Source organism: Vigna umbellata, chromosome 1 (genome assembly GCF_029865625.1).
Source record: "Vigna umbellata cultivar VRB3 chromosome 1, Vumbellata_1.0, whole genome shotgun sequence".
Classification (NCBI taxonomy): domain Eukaryota; kingdom Viridiplantae; phylum Streptophyta; class Magnoliopsida; order Fabales; family Fabaceae; genus Vigna; species Vigna umbellata.
The window spans coordinates 105,300,375-105,316,614 of NC_142165.1; the positions used below are offsets into that span (position 1 = coordinate 105,300,375).

The 16,240-nt window shown below is 28.9% G+C and overlaps 2 protein-coding genes across 2 annotated transcripts; both read left to right on the forward strand.

Moving 5' to 3' along the window:
• Positions 1-2,165: 2,165 nt before the first annotated feature.
• LOC124828532 (protein TIFY 10A-like) lies at positions 2,166-4,294 on the forward strand. Its single transcript, XM_047301848.2, has 5 exons — positions 2,166-2,479; positions 2,952-3,105; positions 3,228-3,469; positions 3,573-3,630; positions 3,958-4,294. The coding sequence occupies exons 1-5, from the start codon at positions 2,311-2,313 to the stop codon at positions 4,067-4,069; spliced, it is 735 nt and encodes a 244-aa protein (XP_047157804.1). The 5' UTR covers positions 2,166-2,310; the 3' UTR covers positions 4,070-4,294.
• Positions 4,295-9,039: 4,745 nt separating this feature from the next.
• LOC124828533 (oligouridylate-binding protein 1-like) lies at positions 9,040-13,641 on the forward strand. The gene is made up of 12 exons (XM_047301849.2): positions 9,040-9,329; positions 9,696-9,757; positions 10,051-10,153; positions 10,384-10,460; positions 10,538-10,599; positions 10,695-10,782; positions 10,935-11,010; positions 11,119-11,149; positions 11,781-11,900; positions 12,300-12,385; positions 12,587-12,760; positions 13,092-13,641. The coding sequence occupies exons 1-12, from the start codon at positions 9,249-9,251 to the stop codon at positions 13,365-13,367; spliced, it is 1,236 nt and encodes a 411-aa protein (XP_047157805.1). The 5' UTR covers positions 9,040-9,248; the 3' UTR covers positions 13,368-13,641.
• The last annotated feature ends 2,599 nt before the right edge of the window (positions 13,642-16,240 follow it).

Sequence of the window (16,240 nt, forward strand, 5' to 3'; positions counted from 1 at the left end):
GCAGTCCCTTAACAATCACTCTTCACACGTGACACTTCTTTTATACCTATAATAGGTAGGTTCATGAATTCCAACTTTAAATTTTAAAATTGTTTTTTTATCATAAGTTTATGAGTAAATACAAAGATTTTATGTTTTTTAATGTTGTGAAAAGACAAATCAAGATATTTTCTTCAACGAAGGTTAATTATTAACTTTTTCTATATGATATCTTTTAAAATTTATACATTTTTGTTATCAAATTAGTTTGATTGAAATTGAAATAATAAATTGAACTAAATTAATATTTTTGACATTTTTTTGTTCCTTAAAATTTAATTAATCTAGTATTATAATAAATGCTGAAACTAACATAAGTTTATTCTTAAAAACGGACAGTTATAATTTAAAATTGAAAATAACTTCAATTTAAATTTTTTCTTCTTATTTCCTGTGACATCCGGGCAAGGACGAAGAGTGATCGTCGGTGCAATGCAAGAAATTCGATGTGCAAGGGACATAGACAAAGAGCGGCTCTTGGCAGGCTTCCAGTGGAAGGGACACATGGATGAATCGAACATACACTGGAATGAGAGGAATCTAGAGACTGTGTAAGTATGGAACTATACAGTTGAATGATAGCTTAAAAGGATTAATTTGGCTACTCATATCACAAAAATGCATCTGCTGGGACAGTCAATATTCCCTTAATTACATTTTTACTTATTTTAATTATTAATTAATTATCAGTACTTTACTGTTGCTTAAATTCTTATGTTTATTAAATTATTTATTTATTTAATATATAGTAACAAAAGTAACCTTAAGCACGGGACAATTTTTTTACTTCACATTTTCTTACTTATATATACACCCAAGTATATACGAATTAAAGTTTTGATATATTTTTTTTAAATTAAATCAATTTAACTTTATCTGTTAGAACTAAGATAAATTTATTTTTAAAAACACATAAACTATGATTTAAAGTTTAAAATTTGAAATCGATCTCAAATTAAAATTTCGCATGTTCATTGTATTGTAATAATAAATGCTAGAATTATTTTTCAAGTATAAAATTTATCTGATTCAGTTATGATTAACTGTTAATTTTTATTGTATTTTAGTTTCTTATGTTCACAAATGTATTTATTTACTTAATTTATATCATTTAAAAAAAACGTTTACGTTATACTATATTCCTTACTTATATTAAGGTATCAAATTACCAAGTTTTTTTTTTCAAATAGATAATTTAAATCTTCTAGATAGCACTACTTCTATTTTAGTATTTATTTATCTCTCTTTTTTCTAATGAAATTGCATTTGCATATACAATTTTAGTTTATTAATTATGTTTTAATTAAATTGTGGTTACATATCCGATATTAGTTTATTATCATTTTTTTAATGAATTTGTCTTTAGATGTACAACTTAAATTTTGTTTCTTGAATTAGCAAAAATTATCCATCTTATTCAAACTGTATACGTCAAAAACTTGTTCTTGTAAAGAGTGTTACCAATCATATTAAAATTGACACCTCCAACACGATTTCGTTAAAAAATAATAAATTAAAATTGTATAGGTAAATATAACATCATTAAAAAAATTAATAATAATTTAAATTCATACCGACAAACATCACTTCTTGAAAAGAAAACTATCCAAACAAAATCCTATTATCTAAGACAATTTTTTCACTGTAATTTCGAACTATTTAAGTTATATAATAATTGATGACACGGTTTGTTCATATGATCCTTGCCGCTTGTGTGAGCTGTTTCACAATGTCAGAAAACAATAAAGTAAGGTATCGACATTAATGACACTGACCCACGCAACGCAGTCTTCAAACAAAGCCCGGACCCAGCCCAGCCCAGAGGAACCCAACCACGTACTTTACATATCAACACGTGGTTCAGACCACTCTTAAATAAATAAAACAAACGCAACTAGCGAGGAATATTACAATAAAGCAACGTCAAAGTCCACTCCTACATTATGCAACGCAAGGTTGTATGGTAGGTCATAGGAGGCAACCAAGTAAAGAACCAAAGCATTACGAAAATTTAAAAATAAAAAATTAAAAAGAAAAACACCCATTTATTCCTCGTGCTTCAATTTCCTTTTCCCTCCTCCTTCAATTAAAAATTCTTATCACTATATATAACACGGCAAACCCTTCCGCACCAACATTAACAACTTACAACGCATCAGCTTCCTCTAGTTTTTCTCTTCATCTTCTGCTGCTGTCCGACCCACCAATTCTGACTCTTCCTACACCGCCTTTCTTTTCTCTGCTGCCTTCATTTTAGTTTTCTCGCCTGAAATGTCCACCTCCTCGGAGTATTCAGGATTTTCCGGTAACCGGCCGGTGAAGACGACGCCGGAGAAGTCCACGTTCTCTCAGACTTGCAGTCTATTGAGTCAATACCTCAAGGACAAGGGTACATTCGGAGACCTTACTCTCGGGATGACACGCACCGTCGAAGCAAACGGTATGCATTTCATTTTATTTCCCATTAACCCTAATTTGTTCAATATTTTTAATTGTTAATTATTAATTCCGTTTTTGGTGAAACCGTGGGTTAGGATTTTATTTTTTTAAATTTAAATCTTTGCTGGGTTTGCTACCGTATTCAATTTCTCAAAATGTATTAGATACTTGTAAAAAACGGAACTGTTATAACTCATGGATTCCAAATTTCCCTTCTTTTCTGGAGAGGACAAAAATATCGTAAGAGAGGGAAGATGCGAATAAAAAAACGTGAAACAATTGTGTTTTGCTGTTGGATAGAAATTCTAACTGTGCGGATTTTTCTCCTTGAAATGTTACGGATATTTCTCTGATAAAATTGAAAGAAAAAAGAATGGATAAATGGTGTAGAAATGGCTATATATAACAGAACTGTAGCATGTGTGTTCCTTGTATGTTTTATACACGAGTTGTTGATCCTCCGTGTTTCACAGGTTCTTCTTCTGAAGCATCGTGTCACCCTCCAACAACCATGGAGTTGTTTCCCACCATCTTGACCCAAAGGAACCTTTCTGTTGTGGATTTCTTCTCTCCGGAGCCTGCTTATCTTCACCAATCAGAGCTTCCAACTTTTGTGAATATGTCAAGGTGTGTTGTTGTGTTTGTTTTAAGTAATTCTGAAGTCAAGTCCCTTTTTGTGTGCAACAAAGCAATGAACCATCATGACTGCATACTTAATAAGTGTTCCTGTTTTTTGTAATCATCTACAGTGGTTTCAAGTCTGTGGAGAAGGAGCCCAAATCTGCTCCGTTGACAATCTTTTATGCTGGACAAGTGATTGTGTTTAATGATTTTCCCCCTGGAAAAATGGAGGAGATAATGGCACTGGCAAGCAAGGGAATGCCCCAAAGCCCAAACTACCAGGCATATGCTCACACTAGAAACCAGCAAGGAAATCATACTTCCTTTGTTGCTAATGTCCCTCAACCATCTCCCATACCAACTGTTCGAGGTACTTTCTCTTTTTCTTTTGATCTCCACTATTGTGAGATGGACAAAGTTAATCAGTTGTATATAAATTTTTTTGTTCTGATCATAATTTTATCTCTATATAGATCTTCCAATTGCGAGGAAAGTTTCACTTCATCGGTTCTTCGAGAAGAGAAAACACAGGTAAGACTCTTGAAATAAGCAAATTTTGTTTGGTTTAGGCCATGTGCTCTTTTCCATAAAAATAAGAAATGAAAATGAATTGATCCAAAATTTAAAACTAAACTAAACTTTTGCCATGTGCATATTTCATTTCTTTTGGAATTCAAAACTAAACTTTTAAGCTTTCTATGGGAGATTGGTTATTTGAATCTGAAACAGTCTCATGACAAAGAATAAATTAATCCAGTTCCTTGTGCAGATTGAATTTCCTCTTTTCATACTGCAATTGATAATGTAAAAGTTGTTTTGGTCTGATCCATTAATCTTCTTTTTTACTGTGTTTTGCAGAATTGCTGCCAATGCGCCATATCAAATAAACAATCTCAACTCTGTTGCAAATAAGCATGCCGCAGAATCCATTCCATGGCTTGGATTTGGTGTTCCATCAAAACAAATATGAGGAAAATTGTAATTTTAAGTAGTTTTAACCATTTTTTTCTTCTTTGTTTGATTTGCTAGCTCTTTGTGGTGTTAGTTTCACACTGCTTTGACCGTGGCAAATCTAAACATTAGTAACAATAGTACAGTATTAGATGAAGGTTTTGATTTACAATTCTAAATTATTTGCCCTGAGTAGTGTTTCTAATTATTGTGTTCATTATTGTAATTTTATTATTTCATCGTACTTGATTTTTAAGTAATATTTTGATAAATGTTCTAGTTGTAACAATCTCTTAGCCCGTATTTCAGGATGGAAATTTACAGCCATAAATAAATATTGATGAGAAATAAAGTAGGGTGGTGTAAAATAAAATTATTTATTTTATCATAAAAAAACTTAATCATACTTGCAAAATAAGTATCTTTCACCATCAAACTTATGAATGAGTTATTTGATAAAAAAAAAATGTCGAGCACATTTAATTAAATTATTTATAGTATTACAGCATAAATTTGCAAAATTTGTATCAGTAGATATCAACACGTCTAAAAAGCAAGCAGAAATAAAATTAGTGCCTACAACGTGGTTTTTGCATTGAGTAGTTTCTTTCTTTGTGCATTCTTTTATACAGCTGAGATGTTGGAATCCCACATCCAAAACTTGGAGTATTTCTTACCTACTTAATTTCACAACTATAATTGGATACTTCTCTTAACCACATTCCTTGTAACTTCCTAATTTGTGCTTTCTTAAAATATTATCATCAATTAAATTTTTATTGACTAATCTATACATTTCCTTTACAAGAGGAATAATTATATAGATGTACTATTTTTATTATTATAGCTAAAATTTAAATATAATCACAATAGCCACAATAAAATATAAATTATTTTAAACGTGGTTCTTACCAATTTTGTACTGAGATGATATGCACAGAGCACAACACAACAAATAAAAAAAAAAATATTATTATGTATGCATTAAAGCATCCTTCAAATTTATTCTAATACTATGTAAAAAAACCTAAAATGTATGGATCAACGAGGTCTATCATAATTAGAATCTTCCTTGGTCTTTCATCTTACATCTCCAATATCTCACCTTACATCTTTAATTTTTTTGAAAAATTCCATTTTTATTTACATCTGAAATATGTGATTTCGAAATCCAATTCATAAACTTTTTTAAATTTCATTTTTAATAATCTAATTTATTTTAAAATTTTAATATTATTAATATAAGTTTATATCTTAATAACTATTAAAATATTAAATAAATAATTAATAAATAATTAAAATAAAAGTAGTAATAATGAAAATAAAAAAATAAAAAAATAATAATATAAAATCTGATTTAATATATTTAAATATATTAAATTATATTAAAATATTAAATTAAATTAAATAATTATTAAAAAAACAAAATTTTAAAAATTATTTAATTTAATTTAATATTTTGATATAATTTAATATATTTATATATACTAAATCTGATTTTAGATTATTATTTTTATTTTTCTATTTTCATTGTTATTACTCTTATTATTTTTATTTTTTTAATATAACTATTATAATAATAAAAAATATATTTTAAATTAAAAATAAAATTTAAAAAAATTATAAATCGAATTTCGAAATTCTATTAAAAATGCATAATGATTTAAATAAAAAATAAAAAAAGTATTGACTAAAATTAAAAATAATTTTTTTCTAAAAAGTTAAAAAAGCGTTGAGACGTTGGAGGTGGAAGATAAAATATCTTCTATTTTTATGCAACTCTTTATTTTTTAGTTGTAATTATGTTTTAGGTGATGGCTGAGACAATCCTAATTTTTATCACTACACAACACCTTCTCCTTTTCATTTCATAAGAAAAACAACAAATGAATGTTTATTTCATCTATTTATTAATTAATTCTAAATTTAATATTTTATTTAAAAAAACTGCAAGTAGGTTCGCATATTTATTTTTATTTCAAACAATTCCAAAATTTAAAAAACTTACCCAATTATGTCTTTCAGACTAACAAACAAACTTAATTATATTTTTAATTAAAAAAAACATACATAAAAAGGTAAAAATAAAAAAAATCAATAAATAAAAGTGAAGAGCTCCAGGTTCACCTTAAGAGTCTTGAATCTTCAAACATAGAGTCATAAAAAAAAATTAAAAAAATAATATATTTTAATATAATAAAACTTATTTATAAAAATATTATTTATATTTTAAATTCTTAATATTAAAATAATTGAAACTCATTGCTTAAAATACATTATCAATCTTACTATTAGACCATGTCCCAATAAAATTAAAAAAAAAAAATCAATCAAACAAAATTAATAAAAAAAATTATAAAAACTAGCTATTGCTGGAATTAAATAAAATGGTATTATAACTAAGATTAGACAAAAGAATATAACCAATCAAGCGATCAATAAGGACGAGACTTAAGATAAATATAAAGATCAAGTTCTGACTATAATAATTTTAGAGAAAAAAAAAACATATTAAACGTTATAATTGAATTAAAGTAACACAATCTTAATTACATTAAAAATTATACTAAGTTTTAACATTAACTTACAATATTGTTATAAAAATATCCAAAAGAAAAATCAGTTTTATTCATCACTATTTTTGCAGAATTGATTTCATTTAAAATTAGCTTGGTCGAAATTCTTGCAAACAAATTTCCGTCATATCTGATTTGAAAAAAACAAACAATCAACATAAAAGAATGACTGAAAACGCGTATGCCAAACTGTTTTCTCATACTACGTAATGAAAACAACTCCCTAAACTTTATTTAATTAGAAAAGGATTGAAAGTAAAAGGCATGTTTACACTTAACACTGTTTTAATATTAAATATATTGCTAACCGTGTAGCGCTTAACTTGCATAATCTCTGTTTAGATGGAGTTTGACGGAGTGAACACGTCTCTCGTATAAAAATTAATAATTAGCACACATCTAACAACCCAACCAAAAACACTCTTCTTTTTTTACTTTAATTAATTATAAAAAAACTATTCCTAAGGTGTTAGTTACTACTTTTAATTGTTTATCATCCTAATGTTTAAAAAAAATGAAAACGTGGGAGTTGTAAACAGCATATCTATTGACTATATAACTTAAGGTTTTTAGTGCATGATTTCTAAAATATTGTAAACATTTTGACTATGATTTATACATTTTTTTTATTAAACTAACAAACCAAGGTGATATTTAGCAGAATAAACTCTCTTTTTTAATATTAACACCGTTTTCAAAATTCTCTTATGTATTAAAAGTTCTAAGTAGTTTTTCTTTTTGGTACATTTAAAACTTTACGGTAGGTTTATTGGTGAGACCTACTTTCAATATGGTATCGCAGTGTTAACAAAGTCAAGGTTTACTCTCCATGATCATTATATTTCTATGTGTCATTGGTTGATTTTAATAATGTGTGTTAAGTTATATAAAAATTAAAAAACATATATTATTAGCATGAAACTTTTTATACGAGATCAATGAATCAAAAAAGTTATATTAATTATAGAATATGTGATTCGATAGTTGTATAAAAATATTTACTCTAATTTCTGAAGTTACAATAAAATATTGTTTTTCTAAGGATGTTGCCCGTGGTATATAATATAAAGTATAACATCTTTTTTCATTTGGATTTTGATGTCATTTTTATATTCTACACCCCACATTTTCATAGTGTACTCCTAAAAGTTTTGTGTTACCCTTTTAGGTCACAAGTGTAACCTCCTTCACCGTCGGTATGTTTCTTTTTCATCATTTTATTTTAAATTATCAATAATTTTATGTTTTTATTTTTTAAATATTTAATAAATATACGGAGTAAAAAACATAATTATTCTGGAATGTATATTTCTAACTAATTAGAAACTCCTTTCAAATTATGCATTTTGAAAGATTAAAAGATATCGAGTGAAAAAATCATAATTATGCACACACCTAACCTTTTCCTTTATTTCTGAATAAACTAATTTTTTAGAAATTGTTTTGGGTAAGAATTATGCGAATAAGATATTAGATGAAATAAACATGTTTCTAATCATAGAATATTGACATAACATGGATGATGGTGGAGAAATGATTTTTTTTATATATTAAAATTGATTTAGAGTTATAATTATATTTTCACAACCTCATGAGTGTTTTTTTAATATATATAAAATTAACATCGTCATACTGATTGTATGTGTTGAATGTTTATAACTTAAATTATCTTTTACTTGGATTTGTTATTATTATTTTTAGGTTACACATACAAACAACACGGAATACATAATAAAAATACTTATAAAACATAAGGGTTGTGATTACAAAATAAGTTAACATTATTCTTTTATACTCCAAAGAACACTATAAAGAAGAAAGCAGTATGTTTAATGAAGTAGGTGTGTTGTATTTATAATTACCACTTGAGGTATGGGTTAGATTTTAAAAATATTGTAATAACAAAATAAATGAATAAAAAAGGCAACCAATCAAACAAATGGTTATTATTTATAGATATTATTTTGTGCGTCTTACAAGTAAAAATGATGATACTTGTTGCACTAGCTGTGTATTTCTCTTCTTACCATATATAATATGTTAATCATTAACATAAGTACCTCAACATTTAAAATCACACTAAAAAAATTTAAACAAATAACTTCTCTAGTATAGTCAGTGCAAGGTATAATAACTGAGGGGTGCACGATGATATCATAAAGGGTTATAAAAAAGAAATAACGGTGACATGAGTGTGTAGGGTGAGTTAATGGTGGGTGCAGGAAGAAAAGGTATTTAATAGGGCTTTGTGAGGTATGGGCTTAGGGAGAGAAGCCCATAAGCTAATTTGGGAAACAAAATGAATGGTGGTCCTCTGAATAGCTTATCTTGGTGTGTCCTAATTAATGTTTTTTAATTAATATTTTAGAAAGAGGCTTTAAACTTAAGTTTTAAAGGGGAAGTGTGTGTGAGACTAGGTCCCTCCAAATCCAGTATTCCATCTTTCTTCGTTTTTCGCTGGTCTCTCTTCTTTCCTTTCCCCTCTCTTTCGAGGGTTTTTCTTTTTCTTTTCTTTTTTCCCTTTTATTTTCTTTTTTCTCTTTCTCTTCTTTCTCAGTTTTCCTTCCATTTTCTTTCAATCCCATTTCTTCTTCCTCTGCAACCCTAACCCTAGAATTTAAGATGCAGCAACAGAGGTTAAGACAGCATGCCATGATGCAACCCTCTCTCTACCACCACCCCGCTCTCCTTACTCCTCCTCAGGTTCCACTCTTCCTTCTCTTCCTTTAATTTTCTCATTTTCCTTTAGTACTTATTCTTAACATTTTTCAGCTTAATTCTCCTCAGTATTTATCGTTTTATATCCTTGATTAATGATTGTTCTTCAATTTCCCGCTAATGATAAACTTGCAGTTTTTTTGCTAGATATATGCATGTAATTTTTGTGGTGCAAACTTTTTTTTTGTCGATTTGGTGTTTGTTTACTCGTTGAGACATTTGGTATTTCTTTTGGTTTGTAAATGTTTTTTTTTTTTGCTTAGATTAGTTGAGAGGTGAGTGTATAATTTTGCTTTTAGGAACTCCTTTTTTCTTTTTTTTTCTTTGTCTTTTTACATTTTTATTTTGCAGATAGAGCCTATCTTGAGTGGAAATCTGCCACCTGGCTTTGATTCGAGTACATGCCGCAGTGTGTGAGTGTTAATAGACATTTTATTTTTTTTTAAATTAATATCTTCAACTGTTTGTTTATTTTGGTTTAGTCATTTTTTCCACTTTAGGTTGCCTTATGTAACTTGTTGACTTCATTGCCTCTAAGAGATTATGCCTAGCTTGAATTTTTTTTATTTTTTTTTTAATTTCATCTGTTGGTCTCTGTTTTCTGTAGTTAGTGAATCCAATTCGTTGTGTCCTCGGAGCTTAATGACTTAAGCTTTTGGTTTGTACGTTTCATTTATAACATCTAACCACTTTTGAGGATATGCAGTTATGTCGGCAACATTCATCCCCAGGTTACAGAACCACTTCTTCAAGAGCTTTTTTCGGCTGCAGGTGCCCTTGAAGGATGCAAGCTTATCAGGAAAGAGAAGGTCAGCTTTGTTCTATAATGTTATCTTTAAATAGAGGATAAAGTGAAGGATTGATAGTGTATGATAGAGTTCATGATTCCCGTTAGCTTCTTGTAGTGCATGACGAGTAGTATATTCACCAAAAGGTATTTGGCTAGATGATAGGCATATGTTTTTGTACGTTATCTGCTTTTCTTGTCTCATTTCAATTTTCAGTGATGATGATCTCTGCATGATTTTGTCTTCTGCAGTCATCCTATGGTTTTGTGGACTACTTCGATCGCAGTTCTGCTGCATTTGCTATTGTAACTCTCAATGGGAGGAATATGTATGTGGGATCCTAATTTTGAGTTATGGTGCAAATGTTATTAATTTTGTAATTTAACACAAACCCTTGGCCTGCAGTTTTGGGCAGCCTATTAAGGTTAACTGGGCTTATGCTAGCAGCCAGAGAGAGGATACCTCAGGTTATGTTCTTGCTGATCATGTACTCTGAGGTGATTTTATTGTGCTCTGTTTTGTGGAAAAGAAAATTGAACTTTTTCTCTTCATTTGGATTCAGGTCACTTCAATATTTTTGTTGGTGACCTTAGTCCTGAGGTCACAGATGCGACTTTGTATGCTTGCTTCTCTGTATATCCTAGTTGTTCGTAAGTTTTTATGTACCCTTCTATTTTCCTTCTCATTGCTTGACTGTTTTGTGATTTACTAGGGATATTTTTTGAGAAGTCCATTTACGTGAATGTATATGTAAATTCATATTTGTAGTATGATGATGATAATTTTGGTATTTTTATTACAGTGATGCAAGGGTAATGTGGGATCAAAAGACAGGCCGTTCCAGGGGATTTGGATTTGTTTCTTTTCGGAATCAGCAGGCATGAAATCATCACCTTATTTCTACGTTTCTTATCTTTCAGCCTTGGGTGTTTTTGTGTTTTTATTCTAATGTTAGGATGTATTGGTTCTACGATTCAATTTTTCAGGATGCTCAAAGTGCTATAAATGATTTGACTGGTAAGATCATTTCGTTATGTAAATGCTAGTTTTTCCTTTTTTACCTTTCTTCACATGATGAATGGATGAATGTTGCGAAGTGTTGTGTATGGCAATCTAATCTTTGTTACTATATTATGTTTTTTCTGTTTTGTTTAATCTAAAAATTGTTTAAAGCTTGCAATAACCATATCTCGCAGTTCATTTCTTTTTTATATGATGTAATAAAAACATGATATGTGGGGATCTCATAACGGGATGTAGTAATGGGGTGTTATGATTTCTACCGATCAAATAACCATTTTTCGTATAAAATCCTTGAACATAAATTTCCTTGGGCTATTTGACCCATTATATTGCTGTTTCATCAATTTGTGTTCACCAATTATTGTTGCTTAATAATTTTGTTCTTGCTCCCCACCATAATGCCTACATAAAGCACTTTTTGGCCCCACTGGTATTGAAATTTCTGCAATGGTGGTGCCATAGGCTGCAGTGATGTGTTTATATTGCAAGATTTTGGTCTTCTGTCATTGATAACCTTGTTAATTGCATTAGACGCGTCAATTGTATTTAAGTTTTTTGTTGTTAACTGTATAAGATTTGGTGCTTCAATAGTTTCTTAAGTTCTAATTCCCCCTCTACTCTTCAGGAAAATGGCTTGGAAGCAGACAGATTCGTTGTAATTGGGCAACAAAAGGGGCCAGTGCAAGTGATGAAAAGCAGAGTTCGGATTCCAAAAGTATCGTGGAGTTGACTAATGGAACATCAGGTGAGTATATAAGTTTACCGAAATACACTTCCTTTTAGAGTGACTCCTCATTTACCCTTTACCTTTTGTGGTTTGCTGTTCTTTTGGAGTCAATCGAATTCCAATGTTTTTATCATGTAAATATGAAATCTATAATATTTTCTGTTGGAAAAAGTTACCAATTCATTGGTTGATGTTATTTGAATTGAAAGTAAATTTTAAACTCATGAGTTTATTTCAAATATTATATTTTTTCAAGCAGTGGTATACGTGCATCATGATTGACCTTTTTTCAAATATATGTATCTTTTGCAGTTATATTGATACTTTTCCATCTATTGATCATAATGATGTGATTGTAGATTGTTTCGGGAATGATCTATGCTTATGGTTGCGTTTTTATTTATTTATATATTGTAGAAGAAGGCCAGGAAATAACCAATGATGACGCCCCCGAGAAGAATCCTCAATATACCACGGTTTATGTTGGCAATCTTGCTCCGGAGGCAAGGATATATTTTTGAGACTTTTTACCTTTTTGTATTGGCAATTTTATAGCTTTGTGCATAGATGGAAAATGTTTCCGTACTACATTAATATATATGTGTGTGTATGCGTGTGTGTGTGTATGTATAACTTAGTCCTGTAAATTCTGTTTGTTGTAAAATGGCTGTGGTAGCTCTCAATTTTAGGATGTGAAATTGCAGGTCACTTCTGTTGATCTCCATCACCATTTTCATTCTCTTGGTGCCGGAACTATTGAAGATGTTAGGGTGCAACGAGACAAAGGTTTTGGGTTTGTGAGATTCAGTACCCATGCTGAAGCAGCTCTTGCTATACAGATGGGTAATGCTCGAATTCTCTTTGGCAAACCTATAAAGGTATGTTGCTAATTAGCAGGATATTTGTATATTGAATTCTAGTATGTTAGCCGTGTATTATTAATGGCTTTTCGTACCGCAAATATTCTTTGTTGGGGGTTCCAATGGAAAAAAGTAGTGTCGGCATAATTGAACTCGTATTTGATGTCATCTGTGATTTTTTATTTATTTTTTAAAATTATGTAAAAAGCCTACAATTTATTTATATTTCTCAGAAGTCAGAACAGAATCCCTTGTTCCCTAAGATTCTCAACCATACATAATTTGATCTTCGAACTCCTATCAGAAGGCTCTGGAAATGTATCTACTCATGTCAATTGATATTTTACAGTGTTCATGGGGTAGCAAACCTACTCCTCCAGGAACTGCCTCTACTCCTCTTCCGCCTCCTACTTCTGCAAATGTGCCTGGTTTCTCTCTTGCTAGTCTTGCAGCATATGAACGCCAAATGGCTTTGAGTAAAATGGGTGGTGCACACGCCCTTCTGCATCAGCAAGGACAGCATGCCCTAAAACAGGTAGCCATGGGAATGGGTGCTCCAGGGGCTGGTTATGATGCAAGGTTTCAGAATGTTGCTACCACCCAGCACCTAATGTACTATCAGTAAAATGTGTTGTGTAATCTTCCTGCGATAAAAAAGGGAGGGTTAAAACCGTAAGAATATTTCTACAATACCCGTTTATGTCTTCCTCTTCCTTGTCTGCTTTTCTATCTTTAGCCTCCAAAATTTTCTTATGTTCTTATTTATGGTCCGTACAATTGTAATGCTACCGCTGCGTGCATGAATGGTGTGTCTTGTATTTTCTAATGACGATCATTCGATGGTTGTATTGTTCGTTAACCTTTGCGGTTTGGGATATTAAACTTTGCTTAGTTATGTATTTCTGTCTTTTTAGTATCAAACTCTTCATAATATACCTTTCCTCTTTCTGAAGTACCAGAGAATTTAAGACTTGCTAATTGTTTATTTAACTTTATCAATACGCAGATAATTTTTATTTTTTACAATTTTAGTTGTGCAATTTTTTCTTGAAAGGTAGGATCAGATTGTCTATCTTTCCTATTTCGGAGAGAAAATGATGCCCTTTGCATTTGTTCACAAAAGTAAGCTAGTCATCTCTCTAAAGCATGAAAAATTAGCAATATGGGCACGAAAGAACAATAATTTAAAATAAATATATATGTATACTTGGCATTTAGGTTACAATTGTACATTGATTTTTATCAAACTTCCAGATAACGTTATTAGAATTTACAGTGTAATGTTTTTCTAGTTTGTACGTCAACCAAGCAAAAGAAAATAGCTTGTTATATTCATGTGCCAGATTAGATCGTGTGTAAAATTTGTTAGTATGGAATATATTTTGATCGAATTTTAATAGTTTTAAAGTCCAATGTATTTGATTAAATTTAAGTATTTTTAAAAAGAATACTGTTTGTTCTTAAAACAATGTTTTTATTACATAAATAATGTTCTATAAGTATTTTAAATAAATATTTTACATGTGTTATTATAAATAAATATTAATATTTTAATGAAACTTCCTTGATTTCCTTTGTAAAACAGACTTATGATATTATTTTGCTTATTATTGTATATCTGTATTATATGTATTAGAACTAGTATAAGAATTATAAAAAAAAAATATTGATTTCGAGAATTTTGTTTTGCTCAGACATAATATCTATAAAAACCCATTACAAGAAAGTTTTTCATATCACATTCATGAGAACTTCAAAAAGTTATTCTCAATGCATGTTTAGTTTCTTCATTTTTAGAAGTTTAAATTGTATGCCCAGAATATTAAATGCACAAAAAATACTATTTGCATACATAGTTTAATTTTATAATTATTGGGCGAGTTTTCAACTTGTTTTTGAAAAGTGTAAATACACTGTCTTCCTCATTAACACATGGTTCATTCTCCTGATATTTTTTTTTTCTTTTATATAGTTTTTTGAGAATGAAGAGGTTTCTAACAAGCTTCACATAGATAGAAATAAAATCTATAATTTATATATATAAATAAATACAAATATTTTATTTATTTATAAATTATTTTATAAGATTGAATTATGTTTAAAATTTATTTTTTAACATCATATCATAATTATAGTTTAAATTTATAATATATAAATTAGTGCAAATTTCAATTTACAAGTTTTATAAAATTTTAAATTCACTTTTCTTAACATTGTTCAATAAATTTATCTACAAGTTTAGAATATTAAAGTTCATTTTAATTTACATTTTAGTTCCTTTTTCCTTATTTTTGTTGAAGGAAGTAAAAAATGCATGCTTCTATTAGAAAGACTTCGGTATCTCATTTTGAAATTGTTGTAAACTATATACTATGGGTGATTTTGGGATAGGTACCAATGTTAGAGACTACAGAATTATTACACATTATTTCAAACTTAAGTGTTTATCAAGGAACTGTGCCTCAGCTCTTATAGTTTCATTCCATTCACCGAATTAGCTGAACTATAATCAATAGCAATTATATGGTTGGTTGGTATTTTTTTCTTCAATATTTTTAACATATGTTTTTTATTTATTTAATTTTATGAACGACTTGATACACGAAGTGAAGTAGATTAAGTTTTATATCTTGAAACAAATTACATGTTAATTTATTTTCAACTAAATAAAACAAAATTTTAATCTTTTTATCAGCAAATTTTAACTAAAAAAATTATTATACCCTAAAACATCAATTCAATTATATTTAATGATTTTTGCTTCGTTTGATTACTTAGAAGGTTATTTATAAAGTTAAAAAGTAAACTAATCATTGATATCTAAAAAGATAACTTCATCATTCAATTTGCTTCTAATAGTAGAATAAACATTCATTTACAAACTTGAAACATGAACAAATTATTCTAATATATGTTTTTACTGCATGATTAGGTTTAAAAATATAGTTATATTTATTCTAACAATTTTTTTCTGTATGATTAGGTTATGCATCACGTTTGGTTTTTTCTTTGAGTAGTTTTTGTGGGTAATCTTTGTTGGATCATATATATATATTAATTAAATTATGAAATAATTAAGTGACTTTGTGGTTGAAAATTTAGTCACTAAATTAAACATTAATTTTTTTAAAAAAATTAATGATTGATTTAGTCGTTACGTTAAATTAAAAATTAGATTAAACTTAACTCTATGGATACTCTGAAACAAATTAAGTAAATTTAATGGAAAAGTGCTAAAGCAGAGGGAAAACATTAAGTCTGTGAATATAGGAAAGTGAGGAGAATCGGGAACAAACTCTTCACTAACAAAACAAACTAACAAACTTTTCGACAAAATAACTATTCAAAACCTTAATTTATTCAAACTCGTTAGAGAAAATTCCTACCTTCAAATTTATAATAAACATCTTTAATCTCTACTTCATATAAAATAAAATATATTTTTTTACTTAATATGAAGTTTGACTTTTTAGAAGAATTAAATACGTGTTTTATCAC